The sequence below is a fragment of the Manacus vitellinus genome, unplaced genomic scaffold (genome assembly GCF_001715985.3).
Source record: "Manacus vitellinus isolate BGI_N305 unplaced genomic scaffold, ASM171598v3 scaffold_12_pilon, whole genome shotgun sequence".
Lineage (NCBI taxonomy): Eukaryota > Metazoa > Chordata > Aves > Passeriformes > Pipridae > Manacus > Manacus vitellinus.
In genome coordinates, this window is record NW_021938949.1 from 10,038,433 (window position 1) to 10,062,922 (window position 24,490).

Consider the following 24,490-nt stretch of genomic DNA (forward strand, 5'->3'; position numbering starts at 1 on the left):
AGCTGGGTAGATGACAACCCCTTTGCTTCACACATACCCAACTAAACAGGTTGTCAGAACCTTGCAGAATTGTAAGAGTTTCTCTGGAAACAGATGAAATACCCTCCCCCAACCAACTGTTCCGATGGATTGACATAATATTATTTTACCTCCTGTAGCAACAAAGTGACTGTGTGGCATTTTTTTCAAAACACCAGATCAGACATTCTGGGATATCAAGAAGGCTATCAACAAGGCTATCATTTCCCTAAATGGTTTGCTGCACAAACAGTACTCGAACAGGATACTTTTAATTTATTTTGTTTAGTGCTCTAACAATGAAACTCTATCACGCGTAGTGTCTGCAGATAAGATAACACGTTATCATATTTAAACATTCATTAAAGTCATCTCTTCAGAAGTTACTCTGCTTCATTTCATCTGACTCCTCAGATCAAGTGTATCAGATAGTGGGAGGGTTTCTTGCCCTACATCATACAGAGAAGTTGGTGATTTCTGCTTAAATCAGAAGAAATTTAACATGACTGTTCTTTTTGTCTATCTGGCCACTTATCTTGTTTCGTTTGCAAATATCATATGTATTCTCTTGAGATAAAAATAGTGCAAGATGATTAGTTAGGCAAGTTCATCTGACACCATTCCCCCTTCGTGACGCTGAAATCTAAAATCTGTATATGGTATACAACTTAAAGTATATATATGCAAGTCCAGCTCTGCTGGAAACACACAGCAAGTACCTTCCTCTCAACCTGACTGCTTCCTTATCCAGCCAAGAAGACCACAAAGGTAAGCTGATTAGATCCTCTGCTTTCAGAAGAAGAAATACAAAAGCAAATGCTCCCTAAATGGGAAGTCCCTGTGCAATTAAAATATCTGTTCTTACCTCAGCTTCCAGTCTGTTGTATCTTCATAAGCTAACATAGAATAGAATCAGCATTTGGATCATAGGATGGAACAAGACTGGAACAATGCTCATTGTAAAAAATGCTGCCATTTTTAGACTTTCCTTCAACTCTTCTCCGTGTTTAATCCGGTCAGCAGGGAGAATTAGATGAATGGCTGAGCTCCAAATTATCTTGCCTGGTGCTGAAAGGAGGAATTTTGCACAAGAAGCAGTTGGGACAAAATAATTACTAGTGAAACAAGAGTAACTTAGCTGCCTGAGGTGGAGAAGTAGCCACTGCCATCAGTGGCAATTTGTCCCATTGCTTTCTTACACTTTCTGAGATATTCAGAAAAGGACTAAAACGATTGACATTTCCCTCTGCTGCAAACCAACAGGTACAGGTTCAGCCATTTCATATTTTAGGCTAAGTTTAAACCTGTGTGTAGATCTCAAACCAGTGCACAGACCATAAATGGGTTCCAGGAGTGGATTCCTTCTCATGAAAATGCTGCTTTCCATGCTTGGACAGGAAGAACGATGTTGTTGATGACCAGTTTGGGATTAATGAAATGATATTTGTGTTCTCTTGTGGCTTTCAAGGATAACTTTTCTATGCCTTAGTTCCCCTTCTTTCATTAACATGAATTATCAGTAATGTTGCAAGTTTTACATTGTAACCAGTCTGCACTTGGTAGGAGCAGTTTACCAAACTGTAAATTCATCAGTGTTATGTTCACACTAAAAAACTTATTAGAAATTCATAAAAAACTTATTAGAAATTCAGGCATTATAGCATTTTGTTAAGTGATCTATATTACACTGGCAAACTACTGCAGCTGTTGGTGGCTGAAGGGGACAAAGGGTATCTCTTCTCAAATGAAATGCTGCTGTATCAGAAGAAAACACTTTCTCCACTCTACTAAGAATGAATATTAAGCCTCAATACTTCTGTTCTAAACACAGCAGTATATACTGAAATGCCGAAATCTGGATGAAAATCTAGTTTTTTATCATCACATAAAATGCAAAAAAACCCCCATCTCACAATATACTTAGAAACTTTTCTATGAAGCTCTCATGAGATGTAGCCTTTCAATGGCACAGCAGCCCAGCAACACAGTCATTGTTGCAACTAAACAGAGGAGGAACTTATTCTCCAAATTTACACTTCCTTGAAATGAGTAAAATCACTGTTACTAATTCTACCGTAATATTTTCATTCTCTGTAAAGATCTCTAATTATCTATTGATAATAATACTAGGGTTTTTTAAATTCCAATTACACTTATTCCAGATATAGTTCTCGGGGACATTCCGAGCCTTATCTTTTATGTGTGCTGTAAATATATGCTGGTTTTATTTGAGTAATAATCCACCTCCAGGAAAACCCACACAGAAGTCGTGAAGCTTTGTGGTGCTAGACACCTTTGATTCTCCCTCCCAGCACAGCACAGGCAGCAGATCCTCCTGAAGCCCCACGCTCCACAGGCAGAATTCCTCCCTCATTACCCAGCTTTCAGTGGAAGCACCTGCTCAGACATCTGTTCATCTGCCACACTGTGCTCCACTTACCAGGGGATGAATAATGTCTCCCCTATCACATACTGTCACAGCAGCAACTTCAAATAGAGTCATGAAAGAGGTACAGAAGTCATTTTAATGACTAAGTAGCTCACATTTAATTTATTTTACAGTTCAAGAATGGCCATCACTGACATCCTTTCTGCTAAAGATATTGAATCTGCTCTCTCCAGCTGCCAGGGTAAGGAATGGTCGCTCTGCAGACAGAAGATGCATACCATTTTTATGTCTTAAGATGACATGCCTATCATTTTCCCCTTAGATTCCTTCCCTGTGAGATCTCTTTCTAAGCTACATTACAGTATAGCCCCTTAAATTCAGAAAGTCTCACAAGTGGTGAGCACCAATTAAAAGGGCCACAGTTTCGGCTAGAGCTGGCTTAACTCTGTCAATGTTTAAACCTGTTAAAGACTTATATTTAAATAGTCAGCTTTTTCCTTAACAATTAAAAAAAAAAGCCTTAGTTCGCAGAATCAAAGTGTCATTTGTGAAACAATGACCAGCCTCAGTCCTCTTGAGAGCTGCTCAGCAAGATCAAGCCCATTTTCCAAATATTCAAAGATCTGATTCGTCTGTGAATTACTTACTTTTCTACCAAATTCTTCACCTAAGTAAGGACTCAGTGAAAATGAGGGAAGAATTATGAGAGTTGCTTCATAGGGCATAGTAGCACCCTCTAAATATTTATTATTAATTGCATGTGACACTTTGCATAAATCCTGATTTAGCAGAATGTGGGCTGTGGCAGAAAACTTCAAACTGGCTGAAAGGATATACGACCACAGGCACAGGGTGATTAGAAAGGGAAATTATCCACTGTATCTGCTCTTTTGCTACACCAAGGAATAAGAGAAAGAGAAGCAGGCTGATGCTTAAGAAAAGACATACATATTCACAAGGAATATGTGTCTACAACATTCACATATTCACAAGGAATAAGTGTCTACAACAGTAGACACTTCAAGAGAAAATACTTAATGACTTCTGTTTCTTCCAGCTGATGATTCCTTCAACTACAAGTCTTTCTTCTCCATGGTTGGTTTATCCAGCAAAACTCCTGATCAGATAAAGAAAGTTTTTGGAATCCTTGATCAGGACAAGAGTGGTTTCATTGAAGAAGAGGAGCTGCAGTAAGTACTGTTCAGCTGCTCTATTCCTTTAAGCAATGTAAACCTTTGAATGTGCCTGGTGTCCTAGAAGAAACTTGTTCTTTCAAAAATAAAATGCAGTTCGTCGTCTTTCCTTGAATCTGTGTGGGTTTCCTCAGATAATAAGAGCAGGCATTACCTTATGGGACATTTCAGAGAATAAAACTCCAGCCCAGCACTCTCCCCTGTCCTGTTTCAGGCTGTTCCTGAAGAATTTCTCTTCGAGTGCCAGAGTCCTCACCTCGGCAGAGACCAAGGCTTTTCTGGCTGCAGGTGACACCGATGGGGATGGCAAAATTGGAGTGGAAGGTAAGACTTCTGGAAACTTGATAAAGTTTGTGGTTTAAAATCCACACATTTCAGGCTGCATTTGAACTGTGGCATGAAGAACACATCTGAATACTTCAGCCTCATAATTCTGCCACAGGTTTTATATGAGCAAATACTCCTTTGTTTTCATCACTTTATTCCCATTTGGTCTCTGTTGCACCAACAGAATATTTAGGCCCTATGTAGAGTCTGGTCTTTCCAGCCCATAATAAGAGCTTTGGGGTTAATCCTGCTGTGTGTCTGATCCACAGACTCAATGTGCCAGATCCTTAAAACTTCCTGAACACCTAAACATCTCCAAATTTCCATTTCTGCACTTCTGGCAATCTGACACTTTCATTTTTAAACACACTTCCACCTACATAAACGTATTCCCTCATCTACCACTATCAAACAGTGCCAGTATTACTGAGTGGTTAGTTCACTAATGTGAATAAGACTGGTGTTGTTTCTCAAGGCTGCAACTGCTGCAATGCAGCACAGGATTTTGTGCTGGAGAGTCATCTGCTAAGTGCACGTTTCATCAGGCAGTCCTCCTAGGAGAAACTAAACCAAATTCCTGGAGAAAACCTCACAGGGATGATGTGAACTAGCCAGGATATTTCTTTTAGAAATTGCAGCACAGAAAAATAGGACATTATGCATCATATATTAGAGATGAAGTCACTGAAAACAGGGCTGTCTCAGCTGAACTAGGACAGGTGGCAATAACTCCAACAGACACACGTGCTAATCTTAGCCAGAGTTTGGGAGGAGAGAGAGATACACTGTTGGAGGAATTTGCTTTAGCAGCAGCTTTTGCAGCTTCTGTTTATAAGCCCCAAATAGGGCATTGTATTATGGAGATCTTAGCCCTTAACCATTGAATCTCCCATCTGAAATTACATCGCTACTGATGTTTTTTCTTTGGAACAACAAAACAAAACAAAAAAATCCCTCTCACTGAGAGCTACAGGCTCTGCTTCCTTGGCTATTATCAGAGTTTGTAATGGGGTAAAGATAGTTTACCTATAACTCAGGATTTCCCACAAATGTGAATTTACAGACACACTCCTCCTCTCCGCACTTACTCTTTTTGAGGAGTGAAAAATCTGTTACGCCCCCAGAATCTCAGTTTAGCAGTAGCTTGTGCAGTGTTATAATAACTTTGGGGGCCCTCCATGCTTAGGAGTTTAAGTCATTTTTATCTATCTTTTTAAAGATGTCAAAAAACATTATCATCTAGTTTTATTCCCTGCCTTCTCATTTTCTTCCTTGACAGAATTCCAGTCTCTGGTGAAGGCATAAACAGCATTAGACCAAAGGCAACCTTGGACTGACTCTTCCAATTACCTCGTCCAACAAGCACTTCGCACTCAGCATGTGTTTGTACATTTTTATATTGTTTCAGGCATTAACAGTTCCCCACACACGAAATTCCCACCCCGGATCACTGAGAAATCTTGCAATGTTTTGGTCATGTGGTTTTGCTACATTTCCATTGTAAAGAAGGCACTTTGTGATTTTCAAGCACTGATAATGTTGAAATTGTGGCCGGAAGAGGGGAGAAAAAAATTAAAAAACCAACCAAACAAAAAGAACTTCGGGGGGTGGGGGGGAAAGCTACTTTTTTAAATTTTGTTTAGGTTCTCCATCCTCATACTTGAGCATGCTGACTCGCCAGATGCAGTTTGGATCATCTTAAACAATATGATATCTTCTAAGGCTTAATTGTACTGATTTCATTGAGGTTTATTTCTGCTTAATTCTCTGATCCTTGAGGAAAAGCACTGCTAACAAGATGGCTAAAAATAATTCAGTCCCAACCCTGAAAATATGAGAAAAAAATTTAAGAGGAGTTGACACATAGCTCAAAGCACAGAATAAGGTTGTGGGTAATTTTACAAAATAAAGTACTAGGTTACAGCACGTATCCTCACAAAGTGTTTATGGCCTAAAATGTAACTCTCCCTTAAGAAGATTTATCTCTCATGAAATCTAAGGCAGCTGTGAGATAGAGGAGAAGGGTCTAATCCCAGTCTGACACTGTCACAAGTCACAGTCCCCTGACAACCTGGGCCACGGGCCTGGAGGGTTTTCCATGAATCATGACCACGTTGCTTATTGTCTCTCAATATGCACAAAACAATAATCCTTTGCCACATCCGTGAATTTCTGTGTTTCCTACAGATGAAACAACAGCCAGTCTTGCTGCTTGATTCCCTTGAAGCACTGTCACATTGTTAAATAATTGCTATCACTCAATTCTTTCATTTATTATATGAATAATCATCTATATATTCCATAATTTAGCAACTTTCTTCAGTCTGAAAACTACTAAGAACCAGTCTTCCCTTTGACAAGTGTCTTAGAGGATTTAGAGCTGGTTACAGCACTGTCTTCATTAATGGGCCAAGTAAATAATGTTTGTGGTTAAATGCAGAGCTCAGCAGAGTGAGGGGATGTTGGGCATTTCTGGCTGATTGTTGGAAATTTTCCCCCCAACACTTCTCTGCCTCTTTCCCCTTGTCCCGTGCTGTGGTTCCAGCTCACAGACTGACTGTCATTTTAACACTCCCCACTGAAGCTGAACGATAATTATAATTTGGCAGCTGTTTTGAAGAAGAGAAGAAACAAAGCCTTCTGGAACTTTTATGTAACATCCAGTGTTGGCATTTCCATGAGTTGCAAGATGATTATGTGAGGCAAGTACAGCTCCCTCATACCCAGGCCTGTAGGAGAGCTGGTCAACAGATTTAAGATGGCTAATGCAAAAGAGGAATTCCAGCAATCAGACTCACTGAAGCCTTGGCAGAATTATAATGAACATAAATCCTAATTCTATCCCAACTGCCTTTGATGTTAAATCTGGGCTTAAATTATAGCTGCTGTTAATTGCAGCACAGAAATATTTTGCATAATGATGAGACTCTGTTGGTTCCTTTCACCTTATTCATTTCCCCGCTGAAGAAAAAACCCCCGAGCAATCCAGCCCTGCAGCAATATCCAGATGTAAGACACACTTTGGCTCCCCACACAGCTGATCTCCCAACTCTCCTGTCACTGGCTCACAAGCAGGCAGCACCCCCAGCACAATAAGTGACAGACCTGATGCTGCATTCCTTCCACCTCTGAGAGTCTCATGTGGAATGCAAGAAATGCAACACTGCACAGTGGCCCATCCTGTATTTCAGAGATGCTGAACAACTGCACATCCCTGCCTTCTGCTGCCCCAGGGGGATGAGGTGTTCCCGAGAATCAGGCACTCCTCTGTGTGCTGTAACTTCACTACGCTTACGAGAAAATCCGCTCTTCTGAAACACTAACCTGTGGCAAGAAGATGTGTTTTAAATCTCACTAAAACCATCCAGCCATTTCATTAGAAGAAATTACAGTAAAACTCAAAAAAGTCCCCAATTTCTAAAAAATCCCATAGACTGTTCAGCAAAAACACCACCTGCTCTCTATTAAGGATTTTGTTGGCACTGGAATCCACATTTTAACCAAGATAGAAAAGAGTATTTTTCAAGTAAAGGAAACAAATTCAAAAAATATAAAGTTTTCTGGGAAGGCTCATTTCAATTAGTTTAATTTCAGCCAGTGACAGCCTTCAGTTTTCCTAGGGAAGAGCATGGAGCATTCTCTGAATTTGACAAGGTCGTTGTGTTCGAGAAACACTTCTATTGCAGGAGGTCTCTGTGAATGTGCTGAAGGAGCAGAGACATGTGGTGGTATCACAGTGTTACCACAACTGATGTACAGAATCAGAGAGTAATTCCTGCTGGAAAGGTTCTCTGGAGTTCTCTGGTCCCAGGCCACCATAGGGCAGGTAGCTCAAGCTGAGTTTGAGTATCTTCAAGGATGGAGGTTCCATAACCCTTTTGGGCAATTTGATAAGTAAGGATTCAATTCTCTGCATCCAGCTTTTTTGAATGACTTACACAAATAAAACACTGCTGAGTATAGAGTTAAATACCAAAATTCTGTTAGAAATTGTTTATTCTACATCAAACCAGAAAGGATCCAACAACAACCCCCTGTATTTTCACACTGATTTTCACACCTGTTCTCAGGTTTAGAGTAAAACCATTCTACTCAGTGTAATACTCTGTATAATACTGCTTCATAATTCCCAAGATAAAAGAAATGTTGTTCATGTGTTTTACCTTTACTTAAGACAACTAAAGAGCAATCCAAAATGTGAGTGGCAGATCTGAGTTCCACTAAGCCCAAAGACTGTGAGTTCTCAAACACCTCAATCCCTGATCACCCTGTAAGGTTGTATTTCTAATCCTCCCTATATTTCTCGTTAAATAAAGATGTACTATGATCTCTTTAAAGGGAACAAAACACAAACTTCTTAAAAAAAGGATATAAAGGGCCAGGGTCAATATCCCTAACCCAGCCTAGTGCTTTAGCCACTGAATCCATCATCTCTCACAAACCAAAATCTTGGGTTGTCTTGAAAAAGGAGCAGAACCTTGCATAAGTTAAAATCTCCTGATATTTAGTGGAAGCTGGCTGCCTCCTAACTTCATATTCCTTTGGAAATCCCAACCTAGAGCCACTTGTAAACTTCAGATTCGATTTCAGCTCTCCAACTGTTCAAAATCTCACGGTCATCTTCTAACAAGTACGAGAGCACAGAAAGGGCAAGGGGATGTCAGAACATTCATTGCACACATAGACTGGTAAAGTTTCTTCTCTGAGTTAGCAGCCAGCCCATGTGGAAAATCTTTGATGCAGCATCATCAGAGGCGCCTGGAGCTCTTCACACAAACAGTGTGGGCAGAGGGGGCCAAGGCTGGATTAATTTCCTGGAATTGGTTACTGAAATAGATACATCTTGATTAAATCCCTGAACAGACACGTACCTAGCATTTTCATGTTTAATTTTTCATGCATTTTAAAACATTTTAATAAGTGGAACTGTGGAATATGAACTGAAGTGTTTACATTTTATGAAGCTTAATTTCCATGTTACTTTTGCTTCCAAGCACAGAAAAATACCATTCCATTGGTATGGACTGCCTGGTACCTTTCCTGTGCTGAAGGCCTACAGAACACACCAGCAGCTGGGATATGGCTGCTCCATGACTTTGGATTTGTTTGTCAGCATGTCCTACACTCATGAAAACAAGAAAATCAGAGGGTTTGTATATCAAGCTGCAGAAAAGAAAATCAGATCAGCACAGCAGTTATGATATCAAAGAAGGTACCCTGAAACAATGCCTCACCCTGCAGTCACAAAGGTGTTTACTGACCCTCAATTCAAGGGGGAACTTATGTCCAAGTAGAACACGTGAATACTTGACTCAGGGAATCACATCAGTTCCATCACAACTAGATATCAGTCAGCTGTATTTCCTGGATACCAACTCTCTGCTCTAACTCCCAGGCCTATAGAACACACTGATTTTATATTTGCAGTGATCTCCATAACAGACACGAATATTTGGCCAGCATAAAAATAAACACAGTAAAACCTGTTTTTGTTAGACGGATGAACTAACCTGTTCTTCGTAATCATCATGGAAAGAGAGTCCTCTGGAGTTATTTCAGAGTTTTCAGCTCAGTCTTTTATATTCCTGTCTTTCAAGTGATTTGGTAGATTAGACTTTTTTGTTTTAAATACCTGCTCCTTCCCCTTCTCCTCCTCCCTGCTGAACACCCCGTTACACCTGTTACCCTGTTCTCATTCTGTTCCTCCGTTTTCCCTCACCCCAAGTAGCCCCGGAGAGGTGTCACGGCTGGACTTGTCTGTCTTTGGTGCCACCTACGGGCAAGCGCTGGTTTGCCACAGAGATACTCCAAAACTTCTATCCATGAAGGCTTTGCAATCTCAGTGTGGGCTTCTCACAAGGATTACTTCTTGCATGTTCATTAATTCCGACACAATTATCAGATCCTCTCTAAACCCAGGCCACACTCTCAATTATTCCCTAGTAATCTGAAATAAAGGCAAAGCTAGATTCCTAGATGTGTCAGATATATCTATTACAAATGTACCAGTGCTAGTATTATTTAAAGACAATTAGGGCAATTGCAGGAGTAATGCTTCATGGGAAATTCCCATCAGGATCAGGTCCTCAAAGGTCAAAGTGTCCCATGAAGATGCCCATTTGTTGCTATCATTAAGCTATAAAAAAAATTATATTTTTTTAAATCACACATCAAAAGTAATTTACTTCAATAAAATAGGTGCAAGCTGAAAGGATTTACTTTATGTGGCACTAAAATTTCCATATTGTCTAAAACAGTATGTGCATTCCTTTGGGATATAAATATCAATCTGATTAGCTAGTACATCTTGTCAGTCACAGTAACTTATCCCCTGGGGTATCTGAGCCATCACGTGGCTCTGGGACTTCTGTAAAAGGTCAAGAGGACTTAATTAAAATCTATATAAGTCGTTATCTCTGCCATTTGAACAAGAATTAAGTCAAGAGGACTCTGCAGATTTTTTGCCTTACAAAATTTTCTTGGCTGGGGGGAAACTAAGAGGCAAGGTGAGTTCAATCTTTCCTTTGGAGCTTTAGAAGACACCACAATAATTCACAGAAAGAATGCATGGAAATAACCTGAGATCCCCAAATGCTGGGCAGTTCTACAAATACCTTTGAGTTTCTCCTCAGCTTGGGCACCTGAAGCCTTAACTAGAAATAACAGTGAGTCAGATGTGGGACACAGATCTGGACTAAAGGATGGAGCAGTTGGCTCCTGCAGGGCAGATCCCCTGCTCTGCCCTGGACCTGGGCTGCAAATGCCCCCCTGGGGAGACCTGTCTGTCCTCCTGGGCACCACGGGCTGGGAGAGCAAGAGCAGTGGGAACTCTGCCCAACAGTGCTTTTCATTTTGCAGTAGCTTTGCCATGGCTCTTTCTGGTATCCTGACAGAAGCTGAAATTGCAGCTGGCCTACAGAGCTGTCAAGGTAATATTTATGGGTTAAATTTGGCTTCTCAGTTTAGCTATCAAATTCTTTTGTCCCCACTACCTCAAGGTCCCAATTCCAATAGAAACAGAAAAGGCTGTTTGAGAAAGAGATAAAGGAGGCAAGGTAATGGAAGAGAGGCAAGTTTTAATCTTTGCCAAGGTACAGGAACCCATTATCACTTGTGCATTGTAGTAGTATTAAGTATGAAAAAAACCAATGCCTGAAGTCCTGAGGCAGAAATCCTGTTTTTTCAGAGAATAATAATAAAAATACTGCTGATTTCAATAAAATATTTACCGTCAGGTTCTGTGAATTTATGTTTGAGCGAAGTATCTATTTACAAATGTATGTTCTTGCATGATAAAGACCAGAGCCATTATTTATATTCCTAGGTTTGAGACATCATTGATGGAAAAATCCCATTAATCTGATGTAAAGTCAGGAAAATCAAAGGTTGTTACTTGGGGTTTGTGATGACCCTCACTGTACTGCAGAATAGTTTGCTGGTTTTTGACCAAAAAGCTAATTTTTTTTTGATTCCAGATCTTTAACTACTTTTCTCTCCCCCTTCCTGCTTATTTCAGCTGCTGACTCGTTTGATTACAAAACCTTTTTTGTCAAAGTGGGTCTCAACTCCAAGTCCAAAGACGAACTCACCAAAGTCTTTAGCATTCTTGACCAGGACAGGAGTGGATTTATTGAGGAAGAGGAACTGAAGTAAGTAAATTAAAAAAATGAGTTACCAACAAGATTGTGTTCTGTCATCTAAAAACAAGATCAGAAATACTCCCTTTCCTTCTCTCTCTCTCTGGATGAGACAATGGGGGGGGTGTGCACATGTGTGAGTGCCTGTGCTGGAGGAGCTGCAACTCAAATAACAAAGGCAAGGCTGGATCACAACGAGAAAACTCTCTGACAGCACCAAAAAAATTTCTTTCATGTAGTGATAACTGACAGACTGTGAAGATAAAAATAGCAGTTCTGCTACAGCTGCTTCTTATTATTGCAAGAATCTTTACTAGACTGAATTCAAAGGGCTATTTTTCTCTCATCTTTCTTTCTGTCACATGAATTCTACCTTCCAGATCACATTCATCCAGCTTTGAAGCTAGAAGTAAGATTAGAGAAATTCTTGTCACTCTCGAGGATCTGCATCTTAGGATAAAGAAGGAAGATAATGAGGAAGGGAAGACGACTCCTGCCACTGCAGAGCCAGTGTTAATTTTGCCTTTTTAATCCAGTGAAACCAAGATGCCATCAAGCATTTGTACATGTTGTGATGCAGCATACTCTTGCTTTCTTACCCTTACTCTCACTGAAGTTAGAGGAAGTTTTGCCACTGAAACAGTCTGCAGAACTGAATGAGGCTTGACATTTTACAGCTATTGCCAGTATCAAACCCCAAACTCTTCCAACACTGAGCATGTCTCAGTCATTTGTCCTCTCTCCTTTAACAGACTTTTCCTGAAGCATTTCTCTGCCAGTGCCAGAGCTCTGACTGACGCTGAGACCAAGGCGTTCCTGGCAGCAGGGGATAGTGATGGAGATGGCAAAATTGGAGTGGATGGTAAGACTGCCTTTAGTAAAAGGAATAGTACCTGCCTTGGAGACTTCCTAATGGCAGCTCCAGGCAGCTGCCCTGCTCCAGGCACGGGATGTTATGGATTGGAGTCTGAGGTGCTCAGATCCGCTCTGGGTTGGAGAGAGGATCTAACACAGGAACTGGTCTATACAACACTATCTTTGCCTGAAGTACCTAGTACTATGACTACACAATGGGTAGTTCCTTTAAGGAAAGATTATCAGAAAAAGCATCATTAGTTTCCCATTTTAACTTTAAAAATTAAGAAAGTAATTTTTAAACTGTGCAACTACAAAATGTGGTCCCATTTTATTGCTCTTTTATTTATTTTTCAGAGTTTCAAGCTCTGGTCAAATCTTAACAAGCAGTCAAGATAAAGACCAAGATATCTGTGCCATAAACAATCTTTCCTATTGCAAGTCTACTAGTTATTTACGTATGTTGTACCCTGGAAGGTCATGAAAGACTGTTGGCAAGTGATTTCATACTGCTGGAAAACATCTAAAGTAGTACAAGCACCACTTAAACCACGTTTTAAGCAGAAGGTCTATACCACTGGGAGACTGAACTGGAATCCGCTCTGCTCATCTGGATTTTGGGCATTAAAGGTACAAATAAAAGTAGTAAGAGGAGAAATTGAAAGCATCTATGTGGGCCATCGAATTTTCAATATTTGCATAAATAGCTAGCACATGTTGGAAAAAAATAGAATTAATAAAATGTCCAGGTGTAAAACCTGGTTATGGTAACTGGTATCAGTGGTATTTAATCAAGAGGTGTATTTAATGTTCCATGTGCTTTTATGTCACTCTTTACACAACTGATTATGTTTCAGAGACTAATTATATGGCAGGACCTAGCACCAATTAAACCACCAATTTAAGATCAACTGGATCCAGGATGAATCTAGATTACTGAAACAGCAATACACTCAAAATCCTCCAAGGAATCCCTCACCTTCGTGCCCACCCGATGGCACTATTGTTCCACTGCCGAGGAGTTAAACCGGAATTCCAGCTGCCTGAATTAATCCAAGGGAGAGCAATTCTTGATGGCTTTAACCATCCCAAACGTTATAGTTGCTCCTACATACTCTTTAAAAATTTGGAACTCTTGACAATTCTGTTTTTGGACACTAATTTTGCAAAAACTGGTAGACAACTGTCACACACTTTGTTTGTTGGAGCTATTTAAGAAGATGTTTCAGTATTCGCAGATGAAAAATCTTAATTTCAAAATTATCTGCTGATGCATAACACGTTTGTGAGGGGACATTATGGAGAAGGAAGGAAATATCAATACAATATTGGGAAATTCATCATATTACACAAAATTAAAGCCATCTGCAAGACTTCAATGAATGCTCAATAAAATGTTCATGACTTATAAATTAGCCAAAAATATATTTCCATTAACTCTAATGAATTAATCAGGTCCTAATATTGTAGAATTTCCTTTAAGAGTGAAAAAAAATTTATCCATCTGACAAATTGACATTCATTCTTTCAGTGTCACCTGGGTGAGCAATGAAAAAAAGAAATTTTGCAGAATTAGTAAGCGCAGCCTGACTGCAGGGCTAAAAGCTCTCATCATTGTCAGAAGATGCTTTGTATCTCAGCTGATATTATGGTTTACATTTTCACTATGCAATATGGGTCAGCAGGAGATTTTCAAGCATTGTACCAACATTAATGGCTAAATAAGAGAAGCCCAGACAGCTCAGATAACTTCTGAGATAGCAGGCAGCTCCTTTATTTAACCACACTTACTTCCACCCTGATTAGCCTGCTAGGCCTACAAATCTAAGACAATTTCACCACTTACCATTCCATTAAGAACAGTAAAAAATTAATGACAAGGTAAGTCTGATATCAGCTTCACTGATCCCTCCAGAAAGTTAAGAAGAGCTTGTGACTAGAGATGTTTTTAGACCTTTCCTTCTTTCAGTATTACCACTTAGCAGGTTGGTGGAGAAAATGCTGCTTTCTATGTACAAGAACACATTTACTTTCTTTTCCTCTGTGTCTCTCACTCACACGGGCTGTCAGGTGCTGTGAAATTTCTGTAACTACTTATTGGGTGCTTTAAGAAAGCTCTTCAAATTGTGCCTGTAAGGCCCCAGCTGGAAAGACTCCTGCCTGATCATAAACATACATTGCCAAACAGCTCCCTTAAAACAAAGAACATGCCACTGGAATCACAAATTTGGAGGTCTGAGACCCTAAATACGTGGTTGCTTTTTGTCAGTGGAATTTTGTCACCTGCCTGGTGCATGTGTTTTAAGAGCCTGTCTGAATCTAGACACTTGCTTCCTGTTATTTAGAAGGTCATTTCTGTTAAAGAAATGATTTTTTATGATTATTTATGATAAGGTTAACTCTCATTATAGGGTAATTGTACTTTATGTCTCACTAAGGGTTATACATCCTCCTACTGCTGAAATTAATGGCAGGAATCCCACTAACATCAATGAGGGCAGGCAGTGAATACAGAAATAGTTGGAGGCACCTCAGTGCTATCTGCTTTGTTCACCCACTGTGGGGCACAGTGAAATGCAGCCACGTGCAAAGGGCCTTTGGTAACAGCAGAGTAGCACTGCACTTATCTTTTACATGTCACAACAGGGAGCATCCAAATTATTTCGCAGCCTCGAACCTTAGGGCGTGTTTATTCTCAAAATACACAGAAAACCTGAACAATTTAGATTCTTAAAACCACTCCACCTGACGCTGTCTGTAATGTTGACAGCAGAGAGAAACATCTTAGACAATTACACTTAGGATCTGAGACAGAAAATTGTGCTACTGAGTCACAGAAGCACTTCCAAGTGCATTTAAAGACACATATCATATCAAATGCTAGCAGAGATCTTCCAGGATAGCTTTTTAAGTGAAAAAATATGTTGATCAGACCAGTCTCTGTGAATTAGTGACACTGTTACTCCCTCATGTCAGTCTATTCTGCTGTCGTGTTCAAACAGAAATCATTCCACTCACACAGAACCATGAGGACACCCTTTGAGCTGGCAAAGCACAAGTGACATTTCCCCTAACGTGAGAGAAGTACCTGCTTTGCTTTAGCTCCAGACCAGAGTGCTTCAGGATCTGTCTTGTGTCTCAGATTCTACAGTCCAGACCTCTGCTCTGTGCTCAGGGTAACATCCTGCAGGGAAAAGGAGCTTTGTCACTGAGGCTTCTGGGGCCTGGCTTCCATCCTGCATCCCAAAAAGGTACAGTACCAAAAAACCACATACTGCTCCAGGTGCTCAAACTTTTCGGTTTAATATGGTAAAATACTGCTGTCCAAGCAACAATTCAAATCAGTATTTGCAATTATTTCTATATGATTAAAGCACGTGCCTTAAGAGAAAACTGGAAGGGGTAGGATATATCTCATTTTGTTTGAAGGTCCTTTGCAATGATTAGGGCTGTAAGCACACCAGGATTCTCTGCCATCACCACTGAGGCATCAACACTACTGAGCATCCACACAGGTTACTGGGTGCTTATTTCAGTTACTTCCAAACTCATTACAAAGGCAGAATCTGTTATCCAGGATCATGATACAATTGGCCCTGACACAGCCAGGGCTGAAAGATGGAGTTGTGTGGGCTTTAGAACAGCTGCTACAGCATCTCTTTACACTATTGTAGCTGGTCTCAGGTTAACACCTCTCCTCTGATCTCACCTGAGACAACTGCTGATGGTTCTTTTGCAGCTGCTTGAAGTCATGGCTCTGGTTGATTGCCACTGCTAATTAACTGTGTCCTTGATGCCAAACAGAACACAAAGGGGAGTAGTCCACAATCTGTCAATGCTTCACCAAAACACAACTTTCCTCTGATTCTTAGAGAATTGCTTTGAAGACAATTGTTTCATATGTTTAGATTCCTGGCAAGAACTTATCAATATGAATGCTGTGTATTTCTCAGAATCACACCTTCAAGTTTAATTCTGGAAGTCTGAAAACAAAAAAAAAAATTTCTTTAATACTATTTAATAAAGACACCTCAGGTGAAAACAATAGATACATAAGTACATAAATATTCAGATGAACGAATCAATAGAGCTTTCAGATGTCTCTTGTAGAGCAAAAAAAACCCAAAACAAGTAAACAAATTCAAAGAAAAATTAATATTTTTTCTTGACTTTCATAGGAACAGATGCTAAACATTCCTGGAAATCGTGCAATGCTTGGATTCTGTGCCAGATTTTGCACTTCTGTTAACTGCCCGTTACCTAGCAGCATTAGGGAATTTATTACTGGGGATTTTCTTTATAGCATTACATTTGCATTACATCTTTTAAAAAATCGCTTTTATAGATCTCACTGTTTGAATGCATAAAATAATTACAATCACCCAGGTTAACACATACTCCAGAAATAAGAAAAGCAGACAATTTAGCTGTAAAATAAATTATCTCATTAAAACATCCCTTAATATACTAATCCCTGATTATTGCATTCTAATTGTAGTGGAGGGAACCCTGTACTTCAGATGAAGTGTCATTAATAAATAAATAAAACCCAGTAACCCTAGATTCCCACCTGTATCAATATACAGTGACATCAACTTGATTCTGAAATTCAGCTCTTTTAGGCTTTTGTAAACCATCTTTCAGCCAGGATTAGCATCACTTTTGTTGTCAGTGTTGAATTTCAAACATTCAGAGATCCCTTCGTAAGCAATAACAGCAATTAGCTCACTTTTAGTTGAGACCATATTTTACCATAACACTAATTCTGGCCACTTTACTCCTGTGGAATGCAAGAACAGCTCAGCCCCCTGTGTGCCATGGCAGTGTAGGAGGGAACCACGTGCAGTTCCTTGAACATATGTGCTTATATTTTAATGCAGTGCCTGAATTAGTTGCAGGCATATTTTGAGCTTGAGTATTACATGCTCACCTTGATCTTGTCATTTTTCTCTACTTCATTTCAATTTCCTCATTCTCTCCATTACTAATTAGTGTTGGATGGCAAGTCAAACATTCAAACAAAGCAAGCAGTTCAATGAGCACTGTGTAGGAGCCAGCAGAAATAAAGGAAGTCTCCTATAAAGCACTATCACTGAGGTATAAAAAAACCCACCTTTTCTCTAGAAACATGTTGGCAGTAAAAATGACAAGAGGAATCAGTAAAACAACCATTCTGTTCAAACTCGTGTCAGCTTGAGATGATTATAAAGGAGAAAACTCACATGGGGTGCAAAAAGGTACCTACGAGGATGAACATTATTTCAGGATCATTTGGAGAAAGATCTGTCACTGCCACTGCCTGATAGACCATAATACCATGGAAATCTCAGCCAGAAAGCAACATGAGTATATAGTACTCATGAATGAAGAAGATAAATGGAAAGAACACCCAAAGGTCTGAGATCAGACCTTCAGCTTTGTTTAATTTGTTTTAGTCAGACAATAGTGATGTACAATAGCCCAGGGTCCTTAGGTGTAACAGGAAAGGCTTCTTCCAGTTTTCCTACTGGGAGAGATAGAAGAGAGCATCATTTCCTTACTGGATGCTGGGATTTGGGACCAAAGGTGAGCCTGATTATTTGTGGTTTAAGCCACTTTCTCTTGCTTACAAAAGATGTAGCAAAAAGGGTAAAAGTATCATTACATTATGTTTGCTTTTTGTGCTCCTGGTACCTTTTCTTCTCTATCCAAACCCAAGCAGTGCTGTGGAACAACTGCTGTGACTGCCACTTCTGTCACTGCCATTAAACCAAGCAGGAGTAAACTCACTGCAGTCTATTCACTTACACCAGGGTTTAAATATATTACTGATCTACTCCACAGTATAATTTGTAACTGTTGCTACTATAAAAAATATTACTTGTTTGGCAGACCATGCTATTCCAATTAATGAAAAATAAAGCAATGCTCAGCTAGTAAGAGAACATTGCTTTAGATACCACAATAGGCTGTTACACAATAAACTCTAACCAAAATACATGTGAGTTTTATTGGCTTACATCCTAGAATTTTGTCCACATAAACTTGCTTAAAGCTGGAAACAGACTTTTGTCTGAGAAGAAAAACCTCATATCTGCTGGTTTGAGTTTTCTTACTGCTTTTCGTTCCAAAATTAATGCTCTTGAAATATATAATAAACCACCACTTATTTATACCTCCAATTCAAATGTCCTATTAAGGAAATAGATTGTGAGAGTGTGTGTTATAAGATGTATATAAGTTCATCTCCACACTGACAAAGTCTGATTCCTACAACTCACTACAACTATTATTTATAGCAATAGTCTATTATTGATTTAATGTAATTTAAAATATTCAAAATCGATTATTACACAGGCCACCTGATCATAATAATAATCTTCCAAGGAATACTCACAGCAAGGTCAACTTATTCAGCTTTACTTAGTTCAAAGTTTTGTGTCACTGAAGGCTTTGGTTTCTGTTTCTGTAATTTAGAACATGGTCAGGAAGTATGAAATGAATCTGACTGTAGAAAGATCACCCAAATTAGGGCTTGCTTTCCTCTGTCTTGGTGACAAGTCATCTTTGTCAGAATGACATATTGTCACCTCTGATCTTTCATCTCCAACCTCCTCTACACATTCCAAAGGATCAACAGACTTAGGGAAAACAAAGTCATTTCTTTTCATAAGGATTTGACTGCTGGAGTCTCCTCTGAGGAGAGACTTTCAGGTGCAGAGGTTACCTGTTAACATACTTGGAGAATGAAAGGCTGTTTTGATGGCAGAGTTGTACTTAATTAAACAATAGTGGATTTATTAAAATAAAATGTTTTTCTTGTCCATATTATCTTAGGATATAAATAGAAAGAAAAGTTTAATTAGTTAAGGAAGAAATTTGAGCCAGGTCTCAATTCAAACATTTGATCCATGAAAGTGTAACCTAAGCAGTGGTTATTGTCACCTTTTGAATCCTTTATAAGACAGAGTAGCAAGTAGAGCCAACATTACTATTTTGCCTGGTGTCTCCTCAGCTATTTTTCCTTTACTTAGCTGAGAAAACTCTAAAGGTGAGCTGCTGACTTGAGAATAATTAAATGAAATTACTGTGCAGAGCTGCACCAGTAGTAAGTACAATAACCATTGTTCTAAGATTTTTCTTTTAATTGCTGAAATTACATATGGATGGACCTTATATAGATAAGTATCAGTTTTCTTTTTATTCTTCAGAGCTGTTGGGGGAGATAATAGAAGCAAACTTTCTTGCCTTTCCTTTTCCCACTGCATCTACTGTTATTTGTGTTGCCAGATGTCATGTGTTCCAGTTAAATTAATAGTTACACAGAGTTTAAAAATGTGCTGTACTTTAACAGGTTGAAGGTAAATGACAAAAAATTGGTAATCAACTCACAACATGATTTATGTAAAGCATCTCATTAAAGAGCATTATTTCAGCACTGAATTTTTTTAAGGAGGTAGTGTACTAAATCTTGTCCTTTGTTTAGGAATAGCAGAGATGCTGGTTTGATCAATTAGATTAATTTACTCCTAGAAGCCTTGTTATCCTTATAGCATTCTTCGAAACACAAGAAAACCAATTTTTTTGTAAGATGCATTTGCATTTCACAACTCTGTTTGCAACATACTCTTTTGCACAGGTTTAAAATGAGCCTCACAGACATTCTAAGCCCTTCGGATATTGCTGCTGCTCTGCGGGACTGCCAAGGTGAGAAACAATTCACACCCTCTGACCCGATTATTTTGGGTAACACAGGGCAGGTTTGACTCAGGCCTGAAGGAATCCTGAACAAGTGCATACTTTAAACTGATTTCCATGATCTCTTTACTCAGCTGTCACAGAATGTTCATAACTGGTTTATCTTGGCAGTTTGCAGCTTATCCCCAGGAGATTTTGTTTGATGTTTAGGAGGGTATGGGCCAGTAGGGCAAATTCATTCTCTCCTTGACAGGCTTCACCTACTGTTCATGCTTAGAACAACTCTAATGTAACAGAGCAGTGCCCTCAGACCATTTAGGAACAGTGAACAAAGTGGTCTGGGGTTAATTTTTTTATTAATTTATTTTCAGCTCCAGATTCCTTTAGTCCCAAAAAATTCTTTCAGATCAGTGGGATGTCTAAAAAGAGTAGCAGCCAGCTCAAGGAGATCTTCCGGATTCTCGACAATGACCAAAGCGGCTATATTGAGGAAGATGAGCTCAAGTAAGAACTTTATTAACTATTTAGATGTTATCAAGCTATCAGCACTTTCTACTTTCCAGAACTGTTCTGCAAATGTGAACACAAGTTATGCTAAATGTTGATAAATCCTTCAGCAGATTGTGAAATTTGTATTTAAATAGATAATCCCTACAGAGAAAAACAAATTAGTAATACCTGCCTTTGATGCTTAGTATAGAAGAAAATAACTCCCTGGGGCTGGATTTTGATAGCAGAATCAATTGTATCAGGGTTGGACTTACAAAGCAGGAATATATACAACTAAGATTTAGCTTATCAAACAAAGCAGTGTTTGAAGGACTTGGCTATTGTGGTGAATGATTTAGAGATAGCTATCAGTTTGATTATATAACAAGCATAGAAAAATAATATTGTGTGAAAATCTAAACCTAAGTTTTTTTTCTTCCAAGGTATTTCCTTCAGAGGTTTGAGTGTGGAGCCAGAGTGTTAACCACCTCAGAAACCAAGACCTTCCTGGCAGCTGCAGATCACGACGGGGACGGGAAAATCGGGGCTGAAGGTATTGACTTGTTCAGATGCAGGACAAGGCTCCCTGGGGTGTGTTGCAATGATGTGTGATTCTCTTTTATGTTGATGGTACATCAATGCACCTCCTGTGATTTTACTGAAATCCTTGCAGAAGCAACCTTTTAAAGGCAGAAAGGGTCCCTGATCTTACAGGTTCATCCCTGCAGCTGCTTTGGTACAAGCAAGTCAAAAAAAACTGAGGAACTTTCCTGTTGCTTCTCACTCACAAATTTCCAGTTGTTCTGAAGGGAACTGCCCCTTATTTCTCCTCCCACTGACTGATGTAAGGCAGCACTGGTACCACTTGTAACGCACAAATGCAAGGTCAAGAACAAAGAACCAGCTGTGCCCAGAGGAACCAACAGCACACACAGCAGCTCGTTTACAGCAGCAATTTCCCAACAGAAATTCCACTAGTCACTGACTGACATTTCCAAAATGCAGGAGCCAGCAGCACATAGTTCCTTATTTGTTTTGCATAATAAGGAGAACAGAATGCTCAAGTGTCACTACTCCAACACCAGATCCCCCAGCAGGATGTGTTGGATGCTATTTGTCTTCAGTGGCAGGGTAAGGACCCGACAGGAAGGAGGAGCTGTTCTAGGAAGCAGCAGGCTGCACTCACCACTGCAAATGCTGCTGGGATTTAATGGCTGCTCAGTGCAGAAACCTCCTGATCTCCTCATTCCCTATTTCTGAGCCCTGTTTTGAACACGAAGCACACTCACACAAAAGGCTGGCAGCCAATGGCACTGCCCTGGGAGAGCAGTAAGTGCCCAGGCCAGCATGAAAGAGGCTTAGGGAATAGCACGCAGGGAATGTGCTGGCAGGCAGATTCCCCAGCTCACTGCACCAGCAGGACAGAGCTCTTCTGTTTCTTTCTTTGGAAGGAATTAAATCCAGTTCCTTAGGAACTATGCCAGAATAAACACACATGATTTATGAAGCAATCCATATACTAATATAGTCATTCAGGACAGGACTGATCAGACACTAATTCACTGAAGCCAAACATTCAGAAGACCTTTCAATAACAGTATCTTATTGCACAACACAATACTCCAGGATCATACCACGTGGAACTGCACAATTTTTTGGCTTTAGACAGTGCTCTAAATCAACACTTCTCAACTATGGAAGTGTTACAAACAGCTAATAAAACACACAGACTCACTTTTCATTTTTTTTTTTTAGTTCAGCTCTTAATTACTTCTTACTCAAATTCTACATAAGCCATTCCAGTATTTTTGCCTAGGATTAATATTATGCAGAGAGAAGGCTAAAGCTACCCTGAATATTTTATTACTCCCTGTAAGTGTCAGCAAAACACTGCCTTTCCATCTGCTGTTTAGAAGAGGATGTTTAGGCAATGCCTCTTTTCCCTGGTCATCTATCAGGGAACTGTTTTCTGTTCGTTCCTATTCTAAATCTCTTGATATGTTACTAATCTTTTCCTGCTAATCCTTTCATATTAGTATTTCTACTGTAAATAATCTCTTATCTTTCACAGAATTCCAGGAAATGGTGCAGGCTTAGAGATTCTTAAGGACCAAACAAGATAGAATTGGGATGAATCTGCACGAGACACTCCAAACCCTCGAAAATCAGAAGTCCCTTGTTTATCTTGATGGTGTCTGTTATTTGTTCATCACCTTAGTAACAAAATGAAACACTGATTACTGATTTTTTTCATTGTGTGGACCACTCACATTGTTCTAAACTCTATTTAGCAGACACTTCCCTTAAAAATACCCAATAAAAATTAATCATATACTGTAGCTTGTGTCTGTTTTTCTGTCTCCTAAACTGAAATGTGAATTCTTAAACTAAAAGTGTTCATCCCTCCAAGATCTTGGTCTTATCAGACCTTTGTATATGGGATATCTTTTGAAATTAGTGAGAGTTCCTCCTGGATTAAGCCTAAATTCTCAGAACACTCAGATGTCCATCAAAGACTAGGAGCTCAGATGCAGTTGTGAGTTAGGTGAGGATAAAATCTCTCACTGACTTCCAAGTGAAGAGCAGTCACACATTTTTGCTTAAAAAGTGGCTTCTGAATGAGATTGTTGCAGTTTCAAACCACTTTTTTGCATTAGCCAATTAATAGATGAGGAAAGTAAAACCCACATGCTTTCCTGCAGAAAGAATTAAAAGGAAAGCCACGTGGACTTGAGGTTTCAGAGAACTGTGAGGTCCTAAGAAGCAGAGGGGAAGCAAAAGATGTCTTCTTGGTGGTATTTTCTAGTTTTCTCAATAGAGAGGACTAAAAGTGTGGAAGCAGACATTGTAAAAAATGAATGTTGAAAAGCTCCAGTGTCCTCTGCCTGGTATTTCTGGGCTATGAGTGACATATTAAAAATGCCCTTCACAAACACAACCATCTCTGGGGATGCTGATGCTTTGATATGCTGGGCCCTTTGCTCTCTCCCAGCCTGTGTTTTGCAAACCTAACAAAAGAGTAATTCAGAATTTTCTGTTGGCTTTCAAAAGTGTTCATCATCAAAGCAAAAGCAGTCAAATACATTAAAATTCTCCTTCACTCAGTGTGAAGAAAAGCTCATGCAATGCCATTCTCCAAGGCACCCTACACAACTACACCAACACAAATTCCATAAGGATTCCTCCCTCAGGACTCCTCTATGTGCTCTCTGCAGCTATTTACTCTTTTGGGAGCCAAGCATTGGCAAGCCAGCCAAGAAATACCTACTGCCTTTTGAAAAAACACGTATCTATTAATCCACAATTCTTAACAGCTGACAAATGAAAACAGATTTTTTGTCCCATTTCAAAATGTTTTTGAGCAGCTTAATTTGCCACACAAGTTGTTTGTAGAATTTCATATGACACTTACATCTTTTCTCTTACTGTGCAAAACTCACACAAACTGATAAAAAATTACCATTGAATTTTAAGACTGTTTTTTAATGTTATGAAATACACTCAGCTGGCATAAATTTCTAGAGTATCAGTGACTTAAACAGAGCTACTCAGATTTACAAGCCAAGGGTCTGACCATGAGGAACTGACCCACAGCAATTCTCATAGCATGGGGTGGATGTCACAGGATAGTCACAAGAAATAAAGTGTATTCTTGGCAATGAAATCAGTCTGATGACAGAAGGGTCTTGGAGTAGTTCACATGTAAGTAACAAACAAAGTGCTCTCCATTTCGCTGACAATTAGGTGTCCTGACCTTCACTAATCACGTTGCATCAGGCAGGCAAATGCATGTGAAATAAAGAATTTTCCAGGTGCTGTTACACTCTGAACTCTAGTTCCCCTCAGTACCTCGGCCTTTGCACCATGAACCTCGACAAAGAAACCCAGAGGCAAAGCACAAATTC

The 24,490-nt window shown here is 39.5% G+C and overlaps 3 protein-coding genes across 4 annotated transcripts; all 3 read left to right on the forward strand.

The window, feature by feature from the left end:
• Window positions 1–737: 737 nt before the first annotated feature.
• On the forward strand, window positions 738–7,595 carry LOC103761419 (parvalbumin, thymic). The gene is made up of 5 exons (XM_008928021.3): window positions 738–786; window positions 2,581–2,648; window positions 3,465–3,597; window positions 3,815–3,924; window positions 5,207–7,595. The coding sequence occupies exons 2-5, from the start codon at window positions 2,588–2,590 to the stop codon at window positions 5,230–5,232; spliced, it is 330 nt and encodes a 109-aa protein (XP_008926269.1). The 5' UTR covers window positions 738–786; window positions 2,581–2,587; the 3' UTR covers window positions 5,233–7,595.
• Window positions 7,596–10,358: 2,763 nt separating this feature from the next.
• Window positions 10,359–13,134, forward strand: LOC103761418 (parvalbumin beta). 2 transcript variants are annotated; one of them, XM_018067716.1, is made up of 5 exons: window positions 10,359–10,433; window positions 10,789–10,856; window positions 11,444–11,576; window positions 12,317–12,426; window positions 12,777–13,134. In XM_018067716.1, exons 2-5 carry the CDS (start codon window positions 10,796–10,798, stop codon window positions 12,800–12,802), a joined length of 330 nt encoding a protein of 109 aa, XP_017923205.1. In that variant the 5' UTR covers window positions 10,359–10,433; window positions 10,789–10,795; the 3' UTR covers window positions 12,803–13,134. The 2 variants fall into 2 exon arrangements, with proteins under 2 accessions (XP_017923205.1, XP_008926268.1); XM_008928020.2 differs by having other exon boundaries at window positions 10,366–10,433; window positions 10,786–10,856.
• A 6,898-nt stretch (window positions 13,135–20,032) lies between these two features.
• On the forward strand, window positions 20,033–22,766 carry LOC103761417 (parvalbumin, thymic CPV3). Its single transcript, XM_008928019.2, has 4 exons — window positions 20,033–20,105; window positions 20,468–20,600; window positions 21,029–21,138; window positions 22,657–22,766. The coding sequence occupies exons 1-4, from the start codon at window positions 20,045–20,047 to the stop codon at window positions 22,680–22,682; spliced, it is 330 nt and encodes a 109-aa protein (XP_008926267.1). The 5' UTR covers window positions 20,033–20,044; the 3' UTR covers window positions 22,683–22,766.
• Window positions 22,767–24,490: the final 1,724 nt, after the last annotated feature.

Bases quoted from the DNA above. Each gene is read 5' to 3' on its own strand.
- LOC103761419 (XM_008928021.3), top strand. From the start codon at position 2,588: ATGGCCATCACTGACATCCTTTCTGCTAAAGATATTGAATCTGCTCTC. The intron at 3,598-3,814 runs GTAAGTACTGTT...GTCCTGTTTCAG, and splicing joins ATTGAAGAAGAGGAGCTGCA to GCTGTTCCTGAAGAATTTCT. The intron at 3,925-5,206 runs GTAAGACTTCTG...CTTCCTTGACAG, and splicing joins TGGCAAAATTGGAGTGGAAG to AATTCCAGTCTCTGGTGAAG.
- LOC103761418 (XM_018067716.1), top strand. From the start codon at position 10,796: ATGGCTCTTTCTGGTATCCTGACAGAAGCTGAAATTGCAGCTGGCCTA. The intron at 10,857-11,443 runs GTAATATTTATG...TGCTTATTTCAG, and splicing joins TGGCCTACAGAGCTGTCAAG to CTGCTGACTCGTTTGATTAC. The intron at 12,427-12,776 runs GTAAGACTGCCT...TTTATTTTTCAG, and splicing joins TGGCAAAATTGGAGTGGATG to AGTTTCAAGCTCTGGTCAAA.
- LOC103761417 (XM_008928019.2), top strand. From the start codon at position 20,045: ATGAGCCTCACAGACATTCTAAGCCCTTCGGATATTGCTGCTGCTCTG. The intron at 20,106-20,467 runs GTGAGAAACAAT...ATTTATTTTCAG, and splicing joins TGCTCTGCGGGACTGCCAAG to CTCCAGATTCCTTTAGTCCC. The intron at 20,601-21,028 runs GTAAGAACTTTA...TTTTCTTCCAAG, and splicing joins ATTGAGGAAGATGAGCTCAA to GTATTTCCTTCAGAGGTTTG.